Source organism: Mesocricetus auratus, unplaced genomic scaffold (assembly GCF_017639785.1).
Source record: "Mesocricetus auratus isolate SY011 unplaced genomic scaffold, BCM_Maur_2.0 Super-Scaffold_100003, whole genome shotgun sequence".
NCBI lineage: Eukaryota > Metazoa > Chordata > Mammalia > Rodentia > Cricetidae > Mesocricetus > Mesocricetus auratus.
This window is the reverse complement of record NW_024429188.1, coordinates 48,551,166-48,575,010: the sequence shown is the minus strand read 5'-3', so window position 1 is coordinate 48,575,010 and position 23,845 is coordinate 48,551,166. Positions and strand designations below refer to the sequence as shown.

Here is a 23,845-nt window from a genome sequence, read left to right as displayed (position 1 = left end):
TACTGAGAAAAACAATGTTAGCGAGGTAAGAGCCTGCCTAGTATGCAAGAAGCCCCGGGTTGGATTCTTAGTACATTACGGACTGGGTGTGGTGGCGCATGCCTGCAAATCCAGCATTTCAGAGATGGAGGTCAAAGCTCAAGGTCATCCTTGGCTACAAATAAGGTTGGAAGCTAATTTGGATTATGGGGAAGCCTAGCAGGAAGGAAGGGAGGGAGGAAAAGAAATAAAAATTACTTAAAGTTTGAGAACAAGGTAAAAAAGATGACTGAGTAGCCAGCCTTTCAGGTAAAGATGAGAACACCACCCACAGGACACTAGACTATTAGTCGTTATTGCTTAAGGCCCAGACTCTGAAGCTCTGCATTAACATGTAGGAGATAAGCTGCAAATGACTTTTGTCTGATAGCAATTAAAATTAATTCTGTTTATCAGTAAAAGGAGTCCCCAAAAATTATGGTTATAATACTTCATAGAAAACCCCATTTTAATCTTACTTAAATTTTCTTTTTACTTTGTTTTGTTTGATAAAGAATTTCTCTGAGTAACAGCCCTGACTTTCCTGGAATTAACACTGTAGAACAGGCTGGCCTCGAACTCACAAAGATCTACCTGCCTCTGCCTCCTGAGTGCTGGGATTAAAGATGTGCACCAACAGTTGCCAGCTCCATTTTCTTTACAAGACTTTCATATCAATTTCTAAAAATATTTTGTGTTGAGGTACTAGGCATGACTTCTACCAGTTAGTTACATCCTAGTTCTGTTTTTTTAAAAAATGTATTAGATATATTAATTTTCTTCTTTTTTAAAAAATGTGTTTTGCCTACATGTATGTATGTGCACCACATGTGTGTTTGCTGCCTGTAGCAGTCAAAAGAGAGGATCAGATCCCCGGAACTGGATTTATGGGTAGTTGTGAACTGCCATGTGGATCTATATGTGTGTCTCTGTGTGTGGGTCTGTGCATGTGAGTGCAGGTGCCCATGGAAGCCAGAGGCGTCATATCCCTCTAAAGCTGGAATTACAGGCCATCGTGGGAGCTGGGGACCAACACAGGTCCTCTGCAAGAACAGTATGTCCTCTTAACTGCATAACCATCTCTCTAACTTAGCCCCTCTTTTAAGTCTTTCCAAGTGCAGAATTCAATGACATTAATTATATTCACAACTCTGTAAAATGATTGGTACTATCTATATCTAATTTTTATCATCTCACAATGAAACTATGTATCTATCAAGCAGTCATTTCCACACCTGGGAGTTTACTCAGTGAGTTAAGGCTCCTGCTCCAAGACTAATGAGCTCCATTTGATGCTAGAGCCCACAATGGGGGAAGGAGAGAACTGACTCCCACAAATTATTTTCTGACTTCCACATGTGCACATACACATACATGCATGTGTGCCCCCAAAAACACACTAAATAAACAAATATTTTTATCTCCTCCCAGGCCCTGGTAATCTCTAATCTACTCCCTATGAATCTGCCTATTCAAGATACTTCACGTAAATGGGATTACACAAAATTTGTTGTTTGAGTCTTGCTTCTTGCAGTTAGCATAATGTCAAGACCTAACCATATTTAGCATGTGTCAGAACTTCATTTTATGGTCAAACAATATTCCATTTTATGCATTGAGCACGTTATTTTATTTCTTCAAACACTGGTAGACATTTAGGTTGTTTTGAGTTTTTTGTTATTAACATGGCTGCCATGAACATTCATGCACAGATATCTACCTGCTCAAGTGTTTTTTTAAAGTTTAATGTAAATGTGTGCTCCTACAAGTGGCACTCCTAGGTTATGTGGTAACTCTGCATTAACTTTAAGGGGTAATTCTTTAAAGAAAAATTTAAATAGACGGGAGTTTTGCCTGCATGTGTATCTGTGCAGCACTTATGTGCAGTGCCCACAGAAGCCATAAGCAGCTCAGGACCCCTTGGAACTAGAGTTACAGATGGCTGTGAGCTACTCTGTGGGTGCTGGAAACTGGACACAGGTCTTCTGCAAGAATAGCAAGTGCTCTTAACCACTGAGTCATCTCTCCAGTCCCTTTTTGGGAGTAATTCTATGTTTAACTCTCATGTCTTTTTTTTTTTGCACGTGCAAGTGTGTGCATGTTCACATGTGTGGGTGGGAGTATATACATATATGTATGAGTGTGTGTAGAATCCAGAGGTTAAATCTGGGTGTCCTCCTTGATCTCTCTCCACTTTATATATTGAGGCAGGGTCTCTTCATGAACCCAGAACTCAGCAATTTTGCTATTCTAGCTAAGCAGCTTGCTCTGGTGTTTATAGAAAGCCTGCCATACCTAGCTGCCATTTATGTGGACGGTAGGAAGTCTACCTCAGGTCCTCACGATCTCATGATAAGTAACTTTGCCCCTGTGCCATCTCCCCCAAGCCTTTATGCATTTTTTCAAACCAGCTTTACCATGATACTGGTTCCTTCACCAGTAAGTTAAACAAATCTTTGACATCTGATCACAATATATTTTTCCACGAGTTTCTGTTTTAACTCTCCGAAATTACACTTTGATAAGGATCATTTATTTTCTTTGCTAATCTTTAAAGCCCAATACTGACTGTTGATCTCCACCTTGGCCCCCAAGACTTACTGCAGGCTCCCTACAAAGAAGTGAAGGAAATGAGCCCTCCACCCTGCTTAACCAAAAGGACAGCAGAATATTTTGGTAGTTCCAAAGAGAAAGGAAATTTAAATTAGGGTTCTGTGACAGTGATGGGAAATGAAGTCATGTGAAATCCAGGCAGGAGCACGGAATGTGTGTATTTGTTTCTTCTGGGAGCACAAGAACACTTTTCGTCTGTGAATTAAGACCCGCTGCTAGTGTGGTTGTCTGCTAGGAAAACTCTAGAGAAAAGCTTCGCTGTAGATAAACTCCGAGAGCAGGCACACGACAATAAAACCCACTGGAAGAGATGGATGCATTCTCTTTGTTTCTCCTTCAAAATTTATGCTCACCCATATTTGAGGAGAGAAGACGGATTGTTGGAGGAGTGGAGAGAAGGACATAGACTTGGCCTGGGGTCTGAAGGGGAGGCTGGATGCAAGAGAGAAGAGAGCAGTCAAGGGATGGTGGGGAAGGAACTGAGAGAGCCGCAGCTCCTCAAAGGGCCTCTTCGGTGGCCTCTAACAGTAGTAGCATCCCTTCAACAAGAAAGCTCTCCTGGGCAGGTGAGATGGTTCAGTCAGTAAAGGCACCTGCAACCAAGCCTGATGACCAGAGTTTGATCCTCAGAGCCCACATAGTGGAAGGAGAGAACTGACGCCCACAATGTGCCTCTGTCCTTTAAATGTGCATGACGGCACCCCCAACTCCCATCAAATAAAAAAATGTAAAAAAAATTAAGGAAAAAGAGAAAGCTCTCACAGAGTACTAATTACACATAAAATCAGATGTATTCTTGATCTCATATGTTTTTTCACGTTTCAAACCAAGAACATCTGCTTTTGGGGAAGACTGAAAAATTATGAAACCTCTATTTCTCCCCTCACAGCTTAAAAGGAAGTAACTTGATTTTGATGACAATTTTCTCACTTTTGAGACAAGATATGGAAGAACAGATGAGTGCAATGGAAGAATTTCACAGGTGGTTAAGAATGTGTAGGAAAAAGAAATGCAGAATAAAAAAGAATGTCACTGATAGAAATATGATCTGAATATATCTATTTCTGAACTGCGTATCAGGCAGGTTAAGGAAACAAAGGTGGAAAACTGCCTTCTTCTGACATCGTTATTTTCCTATCTTGCAGACTTGTGTCAAGATGAAATATACATAATAAGCACTTTGCAAACTGTAGAGGACAGCATGTGTCTTTGAGGGGGCAGGCGGTGCTGGGGAGAGGGCACAGGCTGTGACAACACACTGTGCTGGAGGCGTCCCAGCTTGGGGACCTGCAGTGAGGACTGAATCGAATCTCTGGGTCTCAGTTTCACCTGCGTAGACTGAGGCCAATAATCATGCTTTAAGGGAAGACCCAGATAATAAGGTCTCCAGGAGAGAAGCAAGAACAAAGTGTTAAGGCAGCCAGGTCTTTTGGTACACAGCACAGGGGGAGCACTTAGCACGTTGCTCTCAATAGCCCCTTTAAATATTTTTTGCCTCAATTATACCAGAAGTTCCTTGTGACTTTTGTCTCTATGTCCTCTAAGCACAGGGACTGGAATATCGTACCCAAGGTTACTAGGCCCCCGTCACCATGTGGTTTTGTTGTTGCTGGGAAGATGCCATGCATGCTAGGCAAGTGCTCTACCACTGATCTCTGGCTACTTTTTACTTGTTATAACTGAGTCAGGGTCTTACTATTGTGCTCAAGAAGGACTTCAACTCTTGCTGTGGTTCTGATTGGCTCTGTATTTGTGACCCTCCTGACTCAACCTCTTCAGTAATTGGGATTGCGGCCTGCACCACTAGGTTTAGCCAGCTATCAATTCTTGATGGTCATGTCTGTACTCCAAAGCATTGCTATTTTCTCCTGACTGCTTCCCCAGCGCTGTAGCCCCAGGGGTCTTGACCAGATCTCTGCGGTGGACACTGTGATGTACTGTCATGACTGGGTCTTATTCCCTTGTCCAATGAGACTGCTTCAAGTTGATAGCCCTCTCTGAGAACTGAAAAGTCCTCTCTTCAGAGTTGCCTGGCCCAAGGCTATACTCCGCCTGCTCCATCCATGGGGACAGTATGCACCTAAGGAATGGATGACTCAAACTTGGAACACCTGTAACTTCCCAGCACCAGAGTTGCAAGTGGTTGGATAAGGCAGTCATTAAAACGCTATTCCTTCCAGCTCACTTCTTCCTCAACCCAATTCTGCTTTCCTTTTGACTTCAGATAGCAATTCCCAAAGCCATCTCAATAATCTTCCTTGCAGTTGCATTTTTATCCTCACCCCACCTCCAAGTTTTCCTTAGGAAATGTTTTTGGAACCCAAAGGGTAGGAGACTTAGGTCTGCAAACAAATGGGAGACAGGCTGTGGCAGAGGTGTGACCAGGCCTGGTAGCAGAACTCAACCTGGGCATTTAGAAGGCTTCCTAAGGGAGGAGCCACATAAACTGCATCTTGAAGGATGAACTGAAGCTTGAAAGAATGATTGGGATGTGTGAGAGACATTTCAGACTGGGGACAGCATGCCAGGATGCACAAAAGAGCCTAGGATTAGAGGGAATGGGGCAATAGTCTATGGCAATAGAGGAAAGTCATGTGGGGCCTTCTATAGCTTGGTACTCCACAGATGTCTGTGGAATGAATAGCACATTCCACTCTGGATCAAACTGCAGCCATTTTGTTTCTTTCTATTCATACAAGTTTCAGCATCAGTGGTTCTATTTTCTATTCACTTTGTCTTTCCCTCTAAATGTTTTTATATTTTTTTGCAAATTTAAAAATGATTATTTTTTAATATTTTTGAGACAGAATCTCTCTATGTAGCTCTGGCTGTCCTGGAACTTGTTCTCTAGACCAAGCTGGCCTTGAACTCAAAGAGATCTGCCTGCCTCTGTCACCTGAATGTTAGGATTAAAGGCGTGCGCCACCACCTGAAAATTTTAGCCATTTCATTTTCATGTGCTTACGCTTATCCTTGCGGTCAATGTTAGGAATCATCTTTGATCAATTTTCCACCTTATTTGTTGACACAGAGTCTCTCAACCAAACCCAGAGCTCACCAAAATAAATAGTCTTGCCAACTAGCTTGCCCTGGGAAAGCCTGTCTCTGCCTTCTAAGGCTAGAATTATAGGTCACCACACTCCCAACATTTACATGGGTTCCAGGGTCTGAACTCTAGCTCCCGTGTTTGCATGCCAATCACTCAAGACACCGAGCAATCTCTCCAGCCCTATGTGCATATATGTATATATATATAGTATATATTTAAATACATTTACATAGAGCTGCATATGGTAGTACACAGAATACTAATACTCAGGAGGTAGAGACAGGAGGATCAGGAATTCAAGATCATCCTTGTTCACATAGCAAGTTTGAAGCCAGCCTGGTGTACATAAAACTGGCCCAGAACTAAATACAGTAAGCAGAGTGGGGTGGCTCACACCTTTCATCTCAGCACTCAGGACACAGAGTGGGGGTGGATCTTTGTGAGTTTGAGGCCAGCTTTATCTACATAGCAAGTTCCAGGCCAGCCAGGGTTACATAATGAGACCCTGTCTCAAAAAGAAACTAAATAAATAAGTTAAAAAGTTCTTTCTTTTTTGGAGCCCCTCCCCCACGTAAGGATCCTTTCTGTTTTTCCTTAATAAATCTACATTTCCCTGCTAAAAATTTATAAAATAATAATGATAAATTTATATTGAAAGAAATATTAAATGGCAACCTCTCAAAACAACAGCAACAACAAAGGGTTGGAGATATATCTCAGTGATGGATCACGTGTACATGCAAGGTCCTGGTTCAGTTCCCAGCATTGCCCAAACAAACATAGAAGCAAGCAACACAAAAGCAGAAAGCAACGACCTATCGCTGCCATAATTAGAAAGCAACTGTAAAAAGAAATGCAATAGACACAGAGCACGGTAATTAAAATTCTGAGTAGATGCTGTCGCCTGTCCCTGTAGTTGAGCCCGAGGCAGGTCTAGCTTTGTTAGAGCAGAAGATTAGCAAGCATTATAGAGGTTGAAGAATAGTAGCACACTGAGACTTCCTCCTTAAGGTAATCAGAAAGTGGGAGACAGAATCATTTTCTCACCATGGAATTCAGTGTTCTTTACAGCAGTACTGTGTACCATAAAATCGCCTTGGAAGCTCCCCCACCACCACACACACATACACTGCCCACTGTGAAAAGTTGGTCAACAAGAAAAGGGCCTGCACACGTGGCTGTTATCGCCTAGCTGTCCCTTTGTGGACTGGCTCTCGAGTAATCATTTGGCTCAGCAAAGATTTCCAAACCTACCGCAGTGGTGACCTTCATCCCAACACCACTAAGAAGGCAGCAGGAGTAGGGCTGGCCAGGGGACAGGACCCTGGGCATCCTAGACTTAGAGAATCTCCTCCATCCCACATGGCAGCTGGGGAAACCGGAACAAAAAGTGGATAAAATTGGTCCCAGGTTACAGAAAGCATCAGGTTAGCAGTGTGAAGGCAGACATGGAAAAGCTGAGTAGAGCTTACTGCTTTACTAGCAGTCCAAGTAGCTATTACCATCAGCAAGGCAGATGAGACCGGCAGGAGAAAAGTCAGCCCCAAGGCCTGAGAGCAGGGAAGCTGCCAGGCATGATGCCACACACCTGTAACCTTGGCACTGCAGAGGCTGGGGCAGGAGAGGTGCGAGTTTGGGCCAGTCTGGGTTACACAATGACGCTCTTTCCCAACAAAGCAAAGCAAAGCAAACAAACAAAAAGAACTATGAAACAACAAGCAAACCCAACTACCAGGCTTAACTCCTTGGCTTGGGGCAGAAACTAAGGTGGGCCTGTGCCAAGATAACTGGCAGAGTCTGCCAAGGGCTCCAGCAGGGAGCAACCATATGAAATGCTTCAAAGGGCAGGACCAAATCAATCCAGGATATTCTGGGCCTGGGTAAAGTAACTAGACTTTGGAGTTTAGCAGCCCTGGGTTTGACCCCAGCTGCCATTTTGTCGACAGAGGACTTCGGACAAGTCACTTCATTCCTTTTAGTCCAAGCCTTCTCACTGGAGTGTAATGTGGATAAAGCCAGTACCTAGCTTACAGGATCATTGTGATGGTCACCTCAGGCAATATACACAATGCTTCTGGTACCAAGCCTGCCACACCTTACTTAGCACACTTTCCTCCCTGTCTTGTGGCACAATCAGACTCCTGACAACACATTTTCTTGTCTCCTGACTCTGTTTCTCATACCTCCAGGCTGTCTGTTCTAACCTGCACTCACCAGCTGCCCCACTTATACTAGCTAGGGGGTCAATGAGAGCACCTGCAGATAAGAAAGCCAAGGAGCGCACTTTAGAAAGTGGGACAGGGATCTTCTTTACCTAGGGACAAAGGGAATGATGACTGCTTGAGGACGGAGGGATGGCCATCTCACTGGAAGGTGGTGCTGCTCTGGCCTTCCAGCTTGCTGGCTAGGCTAGCAGAGAATAAAGACAAGCCTCAGGTCTCCTGTGGCGTTAGAAGGCAGAGCCTTCAGCAAGTCCCTCCATTAAAAGCTACAAGATGCAAGGTTAAATATAGCCCTTTCCAGTTGTCTAGGACATAGATTTATGAAATGTCAGAGTGGTATTAGAGTAAGAAATAATCTTATCTCCGTTCTGATTTTAGAGTAGAAAGGAGGCAGTAGAGAAGAAAAGGACTTTCACTGGGGGGGTGAGGGGAGGCGGCTGGGACATTTGAGCATCGGGGACTGTTTTTAAAAGACACCCTTGGCTGCAGAGTGGGAAAAGTGATGGAGAGAGGAAGCAGGGAGCCCAGTGTGAGGGAGGAAAATGAGGGGGCTGCAACCAGAAGAGCAGCTGTGGAGGGAGGCAAGGCAGGGTGGGGCTGGGCCTACATTCCAGGTGATGGCTGCCCCCCTTCTATCTCCTTCCTGCAGAAGAGGAAGGCCATGCCTGCTTCCCATCAAGGGCTCCCACTCTAACTGGGGAGAAGGCAATTCCTCCAAGGGTGCTGGACTTTTGCTCCTCGGGGCTGCCCAATGCATCTATGCACAGCCTGTTAGGAAACTCCTCCTAGTCGAAAGGCCCCAAATGTGCCAGAGTAGACCTTACAAGAACCCCACCTAGTCACTCCTCCTGCCCCGTGACAACCCCTCAAAGACCTGAAGACTAAACACCACTTTCCTCTGATTCCTCTCCATGCCCGGCTGCAATCCATGGTCCTCACATGATTTCTTTCTGATTGCATCTCTCTGCTTTTCTAACCACTTTAGCTCATAAATACTTTTGGAGCCTACTCCAGCTCCGACGGACTGACTAGAGCCCCAGAGGCACCCCATGGACTCACTCACCTTCTGTCCTGCCGGCTGCTTCCACCAAAACAGCAGCTTCCCAGATGTTCCCAGACACAGAACTGCCACATTGCGTCCTCCCCTCCTGGCTGGCCCTCCTCGAAGGAGACAGACAAAGCTCCCAGTGTGACCCAGGACCCTGAACTTATCTTACTGCCAGGAGGTCTGACTTGAACTGATCACCAGGAAGTACTAGGAAGCACATGTGGAGACGACCAGTGATGAACACCTTTTAATCTGCCTCTCCCAGCGACCATGCTTTGCAAAAGCAAAGGCAGCTTTTTAGTGGATGTCCTAGAGGGAGGGGTAAGCCCCCAAACTGAATGAAATTGAACTGAAAGACAAAGCCTCAGTATCTACATTAAGTTGACTTAAAGAAGATAAGAGCCATGCAAACACGCACACACATCCACACAATTCCTCAGCCACTTTTATAATCCCTTAAGATCCCATGATATTAGGGTTGGGATGTGATCACATCCACCCTCTCTACATCTCTTCCAAGTCTCCCTCCTGCCCCTCTCTGCTCACCTCTAGAATGAAAGGTCTTCCGCCCTTCTGAGACAGTACAGGTTACCACCACACCAGAACTCCTCCACCAAGAGCCCACAATCCCTTCCCTTCTCCCCTCTACAAGTTGACCACCCATCCGTCCCCTCCTTCCCTAACGACTCACCTGCCCGGCTCCAGAAGAGGGTGAGAGACTCGCCTCTCTCCATCCTAGTCGTGTGGATAGCCAAGGTTCCACTTGCAGTTAATCCTCACACAACAGAGAAGGGTGTGCCAGGCTCACTCTGGGAGCAGAGAGCCCAGGGGCTCCACGCTGTTCCAAACCTGCCCCTAGCTTCCTTGGTAGAGCACCTAGAGTCACGTCCCTAGCCAGGTCCCAGCACTCCAGCTGGGTCAATTTGGCCCCATCAATCACATTGCCCAGTGAAGTTCCTGGGCAGTCCAGTTCACGTAAAGCAATTCTGGATTCAAAACAGGAGTTTCGCCTTTCTTTTTTCTCACTCCTGGCTCTCCACCCACAAGCTCAACAGTCCTGTTCACTCCAGTCGCAGCTAATGGACAGTGAGGGGTGCTGTGTGTGAGGTAGGCTTATCTTTCTCTAGGTAAGGAGCTCTGCTCTCAGCCAAAGGCTGAGTCCCAGCCTCGTGGAGGGCTGACCTCCTGCACAGCGGCTGTCCTGCTGAGAGGGGAAATGAACAGGAACTAGCTGTCTGAGTCAGCGGCCCTGGTCTATTGTCACTGTGCAGGCCCCTTCCTTCCCTGAGGAGAGACGTGCACAGAGATAGCCCCTGTTTTTTGCAAGTCTCTCGAGCACATACACTTTCCCTGTTGGCCTGGAACAAGTCTGTAAACTGTAGCTGGGTGTAACGCAGTTCAGTTTGCCCAGCTCTCAGCGAGGACCCTATTCCACAGCATGCCGACTCTACATAGAAGAGTGTCTTCACCATGGACAGGAGAACTAGATGATAGGTCCCAATAAACAGGGGAAGAACGTGAAGTTCAGCGAGAGACAGGGACTCTCCTAAGGTACATGCGCCAGAGGACAATGAGACTTGGAGTCCAGCCCCACTCTCTGCGGCACCATGAGAAGACGGCTAACCTTCCTCATTGCTTCTCTTAACCTCCATCAGACATCGGATCACAGATTCTAGCAAAGCCTGTTACCCAGGGCACAAAGCTTGAAGGAGTCATTGGCTTTAAAGCACTGAAAACACAACTTGTACAAATTTGTGTCTGTATGTTTAGAAGGACAAGGACACAGAAGCAAGTTGTGTGGGCCAGGAGCCAATTACAAATTGACTCATTTGTTACCCAGTACTAAATGGCTCTGCTGGTGAAATGAGTATATAGGCCGGGTACAGAGCCTGTGTCCCAGTAACCATTTTCTAATCATAGAGATGCATGGCTGGTCCTTGCCCACAGTGTAGAGGGGGATCCAGCATGATCTGGGCTCTCATCTGTTTCTGAGAGGGGCACAGAGATGGGAATGCAGCTTGAGGGTTCTGGTGGTTGGATGGGAATCACCTATATTAAAATTTCCAACTACTCAGGAGCTTGTTGGGCTCCTACCTTCAGGACCAATTTCTATAGCATGGTAGAAAAACCATTGGAAAAAAACCTAAGGGACTACTTTAAAGAATGGTATTGGCTTCATAGAGGCCACATTGTAGCAGGTTAGAGGACTGGGGATACCACTCAGGATATCTGGTTGCTAAAGCTAGAGAGGAAGAAGCTACAGCCATGGATGGAGAGACAGGCGAAGCTGCAGAGGTGTCAGATGTGTGTCGGGATGGATTGAGGTGTTTCTGTGCAGCCTGCTGGTCTACACTTCCCCCTGCTCCTTGCAGGCTGGGCTTTATATGAGACCAATGAGACCAATAAGACCAAGACTTTGGAAGGGTAGAGCCCAGGGGTAGTTAGTATGACATTTTCCCAGGTTGAGGACCATCATACAACATTTCCTCCCCAGGCAGTGTCTTATTATATAGTAGCCCAAGCTTACTTGGAGCTCATGATCCCCCTTCTAAGTGTTGGGGTGACATGCTGTGTCCCCATGCCCAGCTAGGGGACTTCTTGGGAGATACTGGAATTCAATGTTAAAGTGCAGCTACTGCACAGGGGCAAAGGCAGGGTGATCATCTAACCTCTATCATGTGGCCAGATTTGTATAGGGGCTAAAATGACAGACTTTGGAAGCCCTGCCGCCCAAGCTCAAATCTCAGCCTCTTCTTTTACTGCCTGTGTGCTCTTAGACAAGTTACTTAACCTATCTAGACTTCCATAGTTTAGTTACATAAAGCACAGTTTCAAATCTATATATTCCCTTTGACAGGTAATAAAAACACATATACTATGTGGGTGTTGTGTCGACTGAGCTAATATCTGCAAAATACTGCCTGGCTCAATGTAAACTCTGCCAGTGCTGGCCCATGTGTCTTGGGATTCTTCCTTATCTCCTCTATACTCTAGGCCTCTCCCCAAGGCTCAAGAAGGCTTCCTTTTTAAAATGTTGATCTTACTCATGGCCTAGGGATCTCAGTGGCTATGACCTCTGGCCTGCCTGTACAAGCCTGTTTGCCATCTTTCCCCCAGCTATAGCTAGTTTTCACTCCAGATCCTCCTGGGCTGTGGCTGGCTGCTGTTGGAGTTGCCATCCCATGTAGCAAGTGAGATACTGTTGAACACTTGAAGACTCTAAATTAAAGTCCCAGTCAACATTAGCATTTTGCCCCCACCCCACCCTTGCTTAGATTTTGGATGCTGTCAGGGTAAAAGTCCCTGGGCAGGGAAATGATGTGTGGAAGTTTCTATAACACAGACCCTTTGAGGTTGGAATCCTAATAATGGTAGGGATGGAGAGCCACCTTCATGCCCAGATCCATCAGTGTGACTGGGTTCTGTGGATTACAACTGTCACTTGGATGGCACGAACTTTGGTGACTTTGTTCTTTGCCCTGGGCACAGCCCCTGTTCCCCAGGTCAGGTCCTAAAGTTCCCAGAGAAGAGATGAGAACTAGTAACAAAGACAAAGCCTAGAGTCCGGTAGGGGAGCAGGTTGAAGCAACAGTAGCATGTGGGAAAATGCTTGGGAAGTCAGAAATCTCCAAGCCAGAGCTCAGAAGCAGGAATGGGGTCTCCAAAGCTCAAGTGTCTTCGGCAAGAATGACGGCAGTTCATGTGTCTTCCTCGCTAACTCGCAGGAGAGCCAAAGCATTGCAAAGGATGCTAGATGGCAGATATTGCTCACCTCCTGTGTGGCCAAGATTTCAGCACATCTTTTCTGAGACGAGCTTTGACGGCCGGAAACAGCACTGCTCACCCCTGTCCTAACCCCATAAGGAACTCTCAGAGGTAGCCCTGTGTCCTCTCCCCAATATCAGGAACAGGACTCTATGTAAGTGACAGTGAGCGAGGTACGCCTAAGACCCCGCATTCCTCCATCTGTGTTCGTGAAGAATTATGCAGGAGACTAACTTCTGAAATCAGAAATTTGCAGTTGGGAGAAATGAAGGTTGCATCCAAAGCACATTTACTCCATAGGGACACAGATGGCACTTAGAAAGCTGCACGAGCCCAAATCATTCAGAGATATTGCCCAAGGGTGACAAAGAGCTGACCTGTCAGGATGTAAGATCCCCTACCAGGGATTTCTTTGTCATCTCGAGTATCATTTTTTTTCGGTGTGAGAGCCCTGTCTAGTTTCTCCCATGTGGACTATGCACTGTGGTCCTGAGAAAATCCCAGAGGTCAAAAGGACAACTCTAGGGCATCACAGGCAGCAGCAGTAAAGGAGCAGCTGAACTGTTGCCCATATTAATCTCTGTTGCTGAGTGACCTTGGCAATGCCACTTCAGCTCTGGGAGTCTTTAAAATGAAAGGTTTATGGAAGATGAGTAGTTTCTAAGCACACATGTCATTTTTATTAAAATATCTGAATATCCCAGTTCTTCAATAAACACAATAAAATGAAATAAAATGTTTGGGTTCCAATATGGTAAGTGACAAAATGTCTTATGTTTTCCATGGAAGGCGCTTCAATGTTGACATGTAAAACATGTGATAATCGTGGAGCTGGGGTCCAGTAATGACTGGTTGCCCAGCATGCACAGGCCCTGGGTTCCATCCCCAGCACCAAATGTATTTTTTAAAGGTATGCATTTGCACAGCACTGTCTAATGCAGCATTGTTCACGATAGCTGAATTGTGGAACAAACCTAGGTGTTGAAACACAGGAGGGAAGGAAAATGAGGCATATAGATACAACGAAGTTTTTTTTTCAGTGATAAAGAACAAAGTTATGTCATTTGTTGGAAAAATGGGCGCAACCAGAGATAATCACATTAAGCAAATTAAGCCAGTCTCAAAGACAAATATCCAGTTTTCTCTCATTTGTGGTTCCTACATTTTTTACAGTCACATGAAATCATGCACATCTATACTGAATGGATGCAGAAGTGAAATTGTCTAGGGAATGAGGGGATAAACTGGAAGGGAGAAGGGGTTACAAAAGGAAAGGTAGGTGTGGCGTGTGCTCATCATATAATACACACCTCTATGAAAATGTAAGATAAACAAGATTAACATGGCCACATACACACACTCTGCCCCACCAAGACTCCCCTATTGAGCTCAGGTAACTCCTGGAGACCCTCCCTACCCTGGGAGTCTTAAGTAATAAGCAGCTCACATACCCTACTTACTACACAGTAGGTGTTTCTCATGCCATACTTTGTCTCATCCTTACTACTACCCTATGAGGAAGGCACTGACCAAGGAGGCTGTGGACACTCTGAGAACTTAGGTCACTCACCTAAAGACACAACCCAGAACTGGTCAAGTCTGTCTGAGGATGTAATCCACTGAGGAAGTAATCATCATGTCCTTTACCAATTATTCAAACTTCTCTCCATAGAATCTAAGCATTTCAGGAAAGGAAAACACACACACACACACACACACACACACACACACACACACACACACACCATATTCGTGATTATTCCTCCTCCAAGACTAAAACTAGAAAACTTCACTTTCAAACTTCAGTCGTACCCAGTGTTCACAGAAGACAAGGCACCCACCATCTGAAGCCACTAGCAGCATGGTCCCAGAATGGCTTTGGGGGTCGATAGAAGGGGCTGCAGTGGGAAACAGCACCTATATTAGTCTGTTTTCTGTAGCTACCATGAAGTACCAAAAGGTGGATACTGCTAAAAGAAGACTTTAATTAACTCACATTTTGGAAGCTGAAAATCCAAGATTAGATGATCTCATCTGTTTGACCTTGGGGGAGGGCCTCTTTAGTGACATCACTGCATGGCAAGAGGCATCATGTGTGAGAAGGTTAGAACACGTGTTGACACAGGAAGTCTGAGGTCATAGCTCAGGCCTGCTCTATAACAACTAGCTCTTGTGGGATCTAACTGGGGTCTCAAGAGAACTACTGTAGTCTCCCGTAAGGGCACACTCCCGGTACCAGGCTTCCAGCACATGAACCTTCAGGTGACACATTTAAGCCATATGCAAACCATAACAGTATATAACACCTTTTCTCCAAAAAAAAAACCTTCTTAACGCTGAGACCCTTCAATACACTTCTTCATGTTGTGGTGACCCCCAATCATAAAATTATTTCTGTTGCAACTTTGCTACTGTTATGAACTGTAAATGGGTCGAACCCCTTTGGGGTCAAACGAGAACTGCTGCTTTATATTATTTAGCATATTATCCTTCACGAGGTCCTTTAAAACATCTTGGATCATTTCTTCCTGACCATATCCCTGTGAGGCAGTTGTGTTATTATCCTTTTCTCTCTTTTAATTATTGGTTTTTCTTTTTTATAATTTATTTTTATATGCACTGGTGTTTTGCCTGCAGTATGTTTGTGTGAAGGTGTTAGATCTTGGAGTTACAGACAGCCGTGAGCTGCCATTTGAACCTGGATCCTCTGGAAGAGTAGCCAGTTCTCTTCAACTGCTGAGCCATCTCCTCAGCCCTAATTATTGTTTTTTCAAGACAGGGTTTCTCTGGGTAAACCTGGCTGTCCTAGAACTCATTTTGTAGACCAGGCTGGCCTCAACTTCAAAGATTGGCCTGCCTCTGCCTCCTGAGTGCTGGGATTAAAGACTTAAAGGCATATGTCACCACTGTGCAGGTCAGTTGTGTTATTCCTATCCTCACGTTATCAATAAAGAAATTGAGAGTATGAGCGCTAAAATAAACAGTTTCCTCCAAAGATGCAACATAAGGGTCTGTGTTTCCATGCAAACATGGGCTACCTTCGATTTTTCCAACACACTCCCTATACTCTTGCCCCACATAAAAGGCACCTGATTTTGAATGATGACTTTTAGATGCTTATGTTGACCCATGAAAATATGATTTGGTCTCTCAATGTGAGAATGACTTGCCAGTATAATTGCTCTGTGTGTTAATAGTTTATATTACACTTTGCACAAACCATGTAACACTATTAATGGAAATCCAAGCAAAAGATTCACCTACCCTGTACCTCACAATCAATCAAGTTTTCATTTCTCCACTATCCTATTCCCACTCTTGTACTATAGCCTACAGATGGTTTTGTATTGTGCATTTTTTTGGTTTTTCAAGACAGGGTTTCTCTTTGTAGCCTTGGCTGTCCTGGAACTCACTCTAGACCAGGCTGGCCTTGAACCACAGAGATCCTCTGCCTCCCAAGTGCTAGGAATAAAGGCGTGCGCCACCGCCACCCAGCATGTATTGTGTATTTTTGTGTTTTATATTTTTTGTTCTTGAGATTACAATTATAAAATTTCTTCCTTACCTTTCCCCCCTTATAAGTATTGTTCATGTTGCTCAATAGTTTTCTTAATCAGCTCTCACACAGCTCCACCATATTTCAGTGAATCTGGACGCCTTAAATTTATTTGAAAATTTTCCCTCTAATTTGACATTATGATGATCACTACGCATTTGTTTGTTTGTTTTACATCTTCTTTCATTTCCTTCCATTTCTGGCCCAGGAAATGTGTGTGTCACAGTTTGACTATGACATGCACCCAATAGGCTTATGTGTTTTGCTCTGCTCATAGCTGGTAGTGCTATTTAGTGAGGTGGTAGGAATTTTAGGATGTGTGATGACTTGGAAGAGAGTTCTAGCTGGTCCCCACCTAATCCCTCCCTCATGCTCTGTGTTCTGCCCTCCCCTCTGGTGACGAACCCGCTCTCCATGTTTCCATCATCACATTCTGTTGTGACAACCATGCACTGAGCCCTCTGAAGCTATGAACTAAAGGAAGTCTTTCGTCTTTTAAGTTGTTCTCTTGGGTATTTTGGTCACAGATATGCAAAAGTAACTACTACAATGAGTACCACAATGGGCACTGACCGCTAGTGCCCACACCTTTGCTATAAGGATATCTGTCAGTTATAGGAGGCAAGGAGTGCTGGGACATACTTTGGTTCACTGGCCTAGAATATTAACCCATTCCATGCATTCCAATGGGATCATTAAGTCTGATTAGGAACTATGTCTTTAGGAAGAAGGCCCCAGAGGATGAAGTGTAATTAATTTGACTTCCTCCCAAGTCTCTGCCATTTAGCTTCCATCATAATGATAGCAAGGATGCTGCAAATTCAATAAAATTGTGAAGATGAAAGAGTCAGGACAACTATAAAAAGGCCTTGAAAATGCAACCAAATGATTCCTTCATTTTGTTTCAGTACAGAGAAGAGAACAGGGTCACCTTGCTCACAGAACACACCTGTGGGTAGGGGATTCTGGAAGCCAGCATGATACCAGGTGCCTTGGGACCTGAAGCCTGTCTCAACACCTAATTTAAGCTTAAGTCTAAGAGTCTCACTTTCTTGATAGTTCAGGCATCCCCTGCTCTAGCTTCTGGACTCAACAAAGAGCCTTATGAGTTCAATTATTCCAACAATACAAACGTGCTATCAAACAGACATATGGTGGGACTTCTACCAGGCTGGGCATTGCAGTCTTTGTTGCTATAGAGATTTGCTCATCCTACCAGAATGGAGCCATGGACTCCTCTTTCCACAGCACCCAGTCTCCAGGGTTACTAACTCCTGTCATAGCTACAAAGATGCTGAGAAGCACATGACATGCCGTAATAGGTTCAGCTCGAAAGGCAAACAAACTTGAGCTCAAGTTTTTCTTCTACATCTTTGTATCAGACCATGTTACAAGACCATGGGGCTCTGGTTCTCATTTCCTCATCTGTAAAATGGCGTCAATAATTCATCCCCGGTAATGTTCACAGGGTTAAATAGTGGATGTAAAATGTTGCCATGTGTGTAATGAATACAAGGTCCCTCTCCTTTCTCTGCAAGATACTAGTTCAAATGGATGGCTTCTATATGGAAAGCTATGCATATGTTAGGTAGTAACAGTGCCACAAACACACATTAACTACTGCACCGCATACAGAAAAACAGGGTGGTAGAGCCACATTTGCTCAAGGAGTGACAGGCTTGAAAGCTGGTGAGAAATCATTTCCAGATTGCAAAGCTGGCAGACAAGCTGTATCCCCTCAAAGCAGCCTACTATGTTCTAAGGTCCTGCTGGGCTTCCACGTGCTGCTACCGTCTCTCCCCATTCCGCCTCTCCTGCTCGGCAGCTGATTTTTCCCATCCAGTTGCACCAACTGCTGAGCTTAGTGGCAACTCCTGGTGTTGTCTCGAAGATGCAGGACCCATTTCAGCCTCCAGCTTGGGAGCAACAGCCCAAGCTCCCCCTTCTGCAATCATCACTCTTCCCCATCTGAAAAGCAACTTCAACTTTCAAAAAGCTTTCCAACCTAGCTCATACTACATTCTCACTTCCTACAAAGGGCTTCTAAGAGTCCCCTCCAAGGATCCCTGACTGTTTACCAAAAGATGCAAGAAACAAAGGCAAGTGACTTGCTTGAGATCATCCTGCAGGTTCATAGGCAAGAAAGTCAGGAGCCTAGTCATGGGCTCACTCTCATGCTTATTTAAGCACGCAGTGCCAACTACAGCACTAGGAGTGGAACTCAGTAGTAGAGCTGCTTGCCTAGTATGCAAAAAGCCCTGTGCTCAACCCCCAGCACTGCATTAAGCAAATGAATGAATAGCCAATACAATATAGTCAAGTGTAGTGGTGCACCTGTAATCTCAGCACTACGGAGGCCAAAGCAGAAGAGCAGGAGTTCATGACCAGTTTTGGCTGCAAAATGAGTTCGAAGTCAGTATGAAGTACAAAGTAAGACTACATTTCAAAAATAAATAAGTACACAAATAACAGTTTCCACATTGGTAAAATTATGAAAGTGTATCAAATGTGTATAAAGAAAAGAAAGATGAAGGAAGGAGACTAGATGAGGAAGATTTCAAAGAAGAGATGAAGGTTTTGAAGGATGAATAGGAAGTTGCCAGAAGACGAGAGTGGATGGAAGATAAGCTCCAAGCAGAGGAAAACGCATTCAGCAAATCACAGACATGATGAATGGGTGATTTGCGAAAAGAAGAAGCCATTCAATCTGATTGTATCATCAAGTTTAGGGTGAGAAGTGACAGCAGGCGAGGTGGGTGAAACAGGCAGGGTCCAAACATGGAGATCATTAAAATGTGCTAAGGAACATACACCTTACCCCAGAAACTATTTCCCTCCCAAAGTCCAAGCATTATTTTTCCAGTTTCTCAACTTTTACCTTTTCCATGCAGCAAGAATACTATTAATCATTTTATCCAAATGGACTCACTTTAAAAGCACTTAACCTTACTCTAATAAAAAACTACAAGAAACCCGAGTTTGACATATACTTTTCTAATATGCATTAAAATACACAGAGAACTGAAAGGTAAGAAGTTATCATTCATGATAATCCTCGGGCCACTTGGGATCTACCTCTACAACAGACAGGCAACCTTGATACCCCTGCTCTGAAGTCAGCAAGGTTTGGAGTCACAGCAAGAAAGTACTATGGTGGCTGTTAGGTTAGCTAGGAAAAGGTCAGAGGCAAAGGCCAGGAATCAGCTCTAGAACAGGCAAGAGTGGACATTGACAGTGGACAAGAAGAGCAGGGGCTATGTCTCAGAGGAAGTCTTAGCAACAAATAATTGTTGGGTAGAGGTTTGGATGGATGCACAAAGAAAAATTGTGTGAGATCAAGGGGAGAGTAGAATGAAGGATAACTCCTAGCTTCTTAGTTTGGTTTCCTAGAAGGATGCTGAGGCTATTAAAGGAAAAGTGGGAGAGAGGGAAGCAAGAAGGGAAAGGATGGTGCAAGCTGTGCTCAGCTGAGTGTGAGGGACTCATGGGACATCAGTCTGGAGCTGGAGCAGTGGGTTATGCTAACTTAAGCAGCAGACAGAGGTGCAGAGGTCAAGCCTACAGTGGTGGTTTCCTCAGGGTAGCCTAGACTGCTAAGGGAAAGGTGCAGGGTGAGAGGAGAAGCAGGCCTAAGGCAGGACTCTGAGGACAGGACATTTTCTTTCATGACGGGAGAAGCGAAGAAGGCTTTCTCCCTCCACAAAATCTTTCCTGGTCACTGCAGGACTTCCCATAGGCAGGGTCTCAGCTTTTCTCTGAGAGCATGGTTGACTACTTGTCCCTTCTCCCTCCTTGAGCAGCCTGTGAGGCTGTAAACTGCAAGGGATGGAGGACTGAACACTAACTCTTTAGGTCTGCCTGGTGGGAGTGACTTTTTCCTGGAGGCTTCTGGGGCTGCCTAGAGATAGTAAGCAAGTGAGTACGGTGCTGTGTCAGGAGGTGGCAGGGTTTGGGGGGGGGAGAAGTGGTCATGAGGCCACCTCCTCATACTGGCCCCTGGGTTTGGACAGGCATTGAAAACACAGAACAACTACTAAGAAATGAAACAACAGCCAGTAACTGCCCAAATTTTGAACATTAGCAAGTGGAAGGTTATCCTCCAGTTCCTAGACAAAGCTGTGCAAAGCATCCCTGTGTAATGCCAGCAGGTCCTGAGCCTCCAGCTCCACGACAGAGAAGAGAGATGCTATGAGGTGGTGGCTGGGCCATTTGCCTGCTAATAGTAGTCTTAAAAGACTGTGTTCTCAGAAAATTACAAAGAAAGTCCAATACTCAGAATCTTGTCCCTGACTTAGTTCACCAGAGGAGCCAATTCAGCCTACCCAGAAGTCCAAAGCAATACTCTTCCTAGCAGGTTCCAGGAGTGGGACTCATCAGCCTCTTGATCTTGTATCTGCTCCCCCACAAATATCCTGTGAGCCCCTCCTCTTCTAGAGCTGCCACTAGGACTAGCCTTGGACAACTACCATTAGACGCAGAGCCAGCAGAGCCCCAGAAACAGACAGAGGCACCCTCCGTGTTTGAGCATGACATGCTTTCAGAATGGCACTGACCCATCTACTACTTCTACAGTAAACTTGAGTTACACTTGGCAGAAACTTCCCTTTTCTTCACATTGACCTGGATAGCGGATGAAAGCTTCCCAAATGGGCACAGAGGGAACTCTGGACTCCTCTGGGACTCTGTGTGAGGCGGGAGGAAAAAATGGGGTGCTGCCAAAAGAGGAGGGTTGGGGGTGCAACTCAGTGGTGGTGTACCTTCCTGAAATGTCTGAGGTCCAGGTTCCAAAAAGGGGGAAGGGATAAAAGTTAAGTTGGTGGGGGTATGAACAGAACAAGGATGACTTTCCTCACATAGTGCTCTTGCAGTGCCTTACAAAGGCAAGCTAGCAAAAGTTGTCTTCAGACCCTAATCTCCACACTGGGAGGTTTAGGAAGAAGTTGTTGGGGGAAACTATGCCAGAACCCTTGAGTCCACCTCTGGAGGGACACAGAGGGCTAAGAAGAGCACATTGAAAGTAGGAGGACAACAGACTTCAGGCTGTCCAATGCTCCCCTCTGTCCATGCAGTGAAAGGAGCTCAGTAAGGGCTGGGGCCGGGAGGTGGGGGGCAGGGCATTACACAGCAAGAAAAAGCTTCATCTGGCTCACTCGGAGCTGCCGAGGTAGAGCCTGGAGAGGTGTAGGTGTACACGTGTGGGGCGGGGCTGGGGGCTGGGAGAGCCGGAGGTTGGAATAACAAAGGAGACTCCTGAAGGGTAAGCCGTGCATGGCCCCAGGGAGAAAGCACTGTGCTAGCAATAAACTTCAGTCGCTGGCGCTCCAGCCACCCTCCAGAGGCTGCATGGAGTTGCTGGCGAAAGAGCCAGCTCCTGCCTGCTCAAGGAGCCCAGACTTATGCAATTCAGCCTGGTACTGGAGCAGAGGAGCTGGGAGTTCACCCGTATCTCCCTCAGGCTTTCTCCCCGCCCCCCTGCCAGCCCCTGCAAGTCACGCCAAGGGTCAGGGGCCCTGTGAGTCAGGGAGGCCCGGGCTACAGAAGACTGGGGAAAAGGAGGGAAGGAAAGAGAGTACCTGTTGCTGAATGCATCCTGCTGCTTTGGCTCTTACTCCTCGGTTGCTTGTGGTGAGAGTTGCCCATCATTCTGTTCTGGACTGGCAGCCACCGCAGCCGCCGCGCCACCGCCTCCTCCTCCTCCTCCTCCTCCTCCTCCTCCTCCTCCTCCTCCTCCTCCTCCTCCTCCTCCTCCTCCTCCTCCTCTTCTTCCTCCTCCTCGACCTGTGCTCCTCCCCAGGTGCTTACATCACCTCAGCTTTGCTTCTTACACACATGGCTCTTCCAAATCCCACTTGTGCCCTTGGCACAGTATTGTCCAGATCTGAAACCTCTCACTTGGACTAGAGCCTGCTAGGGCTCTCTCTCTCTCTCTCTCTCTCTCTCTCTCTCTCTCTCTCTCTCTCTCTCTCTCTCTCTCTCTCTCTCTCTCTCTCTCTCTCTCTCTCTCTCTCTCTCCTCCCTCACTCCCTTCCTCCCTCTCTATCCCCTCCCCCTTGCTCAGCGCTCCTGTCAGGTCTAGCAGCCCAGGTTCCAAAAAAGAACCCTAAGCAAACCCTGAGAGCAAGCCCCACCTCATCTGAATCTGCACATGGGGCCAGCCCCCGCAACCCCCGGGACCCGACTCGTTTGCCCTTACTGTCCCTGGCTGCCTCTGCTCTCAGAGCTGTCATTCCTGAAGGCGCTTGCTCTCTGGATCTGCAGAAGCTTGCAGAAGCGAGGGGCCAATAACAGAGCCTCGTCCATGAGTGTGACAAGGACCAGTGAAGGAATGTGCTACCCAGGAATTCTAAGTGACACAGCTCCCTGTTCCACTGGGGTACGGATCCAGTTCTGTGACAGCTGCCAGTAGGTTCTGGGCTCCGGTCCTAAGAGAAACCTGAAGAAATTTGGGCAGAGCACGAGGCTTCCAGGCTGCAGGTTTGGCGCTAGCACATCCAGATGCCTCTGGAATGCCCAATGCGGCCACCAGGCGTACCTGCTTCCTTGTCAGACACACCTGAAGCCTCACTCCACTCTCCCCGCCCTTGCCTGCTTCTCCTTCCCATGGGAGGGCAGAGCCAGCAGCCCAGAGATTCACAGACTGGAACTGGGACCCTCGGCAGCCAATGAGAAGGCTCTTTTCATGTCCCACAGAAAATCCATGCGCGCGCCGCATGCGCGCGCTCTCACACACATATGCAGCAGCCTGTCGCGTGTGCTGCAGCCCTGTGGGATAAGTGACAAGGGGCAGGTGGTGCTGGCTCAGCAGCCTGTTCCAGCCCCACAGCCTGGCGGTAAGCTAGGGCCATCGGTCCTGGAATCAAATCTGCCAGAGCCAGACAGTCGTGAGTCACTTAGACGAGTAATAAGACTATTCAGTGCTGATGTCATTAGACACAGGGACAGGGGACCTGTCTGTCATAATCACAGCCACAGAGCATTGTGGGTGTGGGTCAGAGCTTTCTGATTTGGGGACAAGCGGTCTAAAATGAGATCCATTCACACATCCATCTACCCCCCCCTCATCCAAGTGTCATTTAGGCATTCTGTCAACACTTTCCAGGGACCTGCTCTGCCCAAGCCAAGCCCTGTGCTAGTGGTAGGAGCAAGAAGCGTAAGTCACCTAGGAGGGGCGACTGGCACATCAAAAGGCAATGACAATACAGAGATGAGTTAACAGAGTTGAAGGCTAATCAGAGAAAACTGCTTCCGTCTGGAAGGTCTGGGGTGTACTTCCCAGAGGAGATGACATGTGGACCAGGTCATGCAAAACGAAGAGGTGGCTAGACACAAAGGAAAGGGGCTGAAAACTCCAGGGACTCAGCTGTCAAGGGTCTCTCCAATCCTCAACAAATCCACAAACATCCCTCAGACTATTGACCTACTGAGGGAGAAATTGCAACCCCCACCCCCCCAAAAAACCCCTGCAACATGGTGAAACCCCTACTTGGGCTTTGCAGTTCATTGTGGAATGTGACAAGAAGTCTTCAAATGAAACCAACATGAGACCGAAATAAGGGTTTGGGAAATAGCCCCAG

General features: G+C 46.3%; 1 protein-coding gene across 2 annotated transcripts in view; it reads right to left on the bottom strand.

Annotated features, from left to right (window-relative positions):
• Nhsl2 (NHS like 2) overlaps nt 1-23,845 on the bottom strand; it is a 239,757-nt gene that overhangs the window by 61,508 nt on the left and 154,404 nt on the right. Inside the window, exon 1 of one of the 2 annotated variants that reach the window (XM_040744268.1) lies at nt 21,845-21,948. The exons of the other annotated variant lie outside the window; for it this stretch is intronic. Coding sequence (XP_040600202.1) covers nt 21,845-21,914 — 70 coding nt within the window. The 5' untranslated portion in view covers nt 21,915-21,948. Of the gene's footprint in view, nt 1-21,844; nt 21,949-23,845 lie in introns of those variants that run through there. 2 annotated transcript variants of the gene reach the window in all.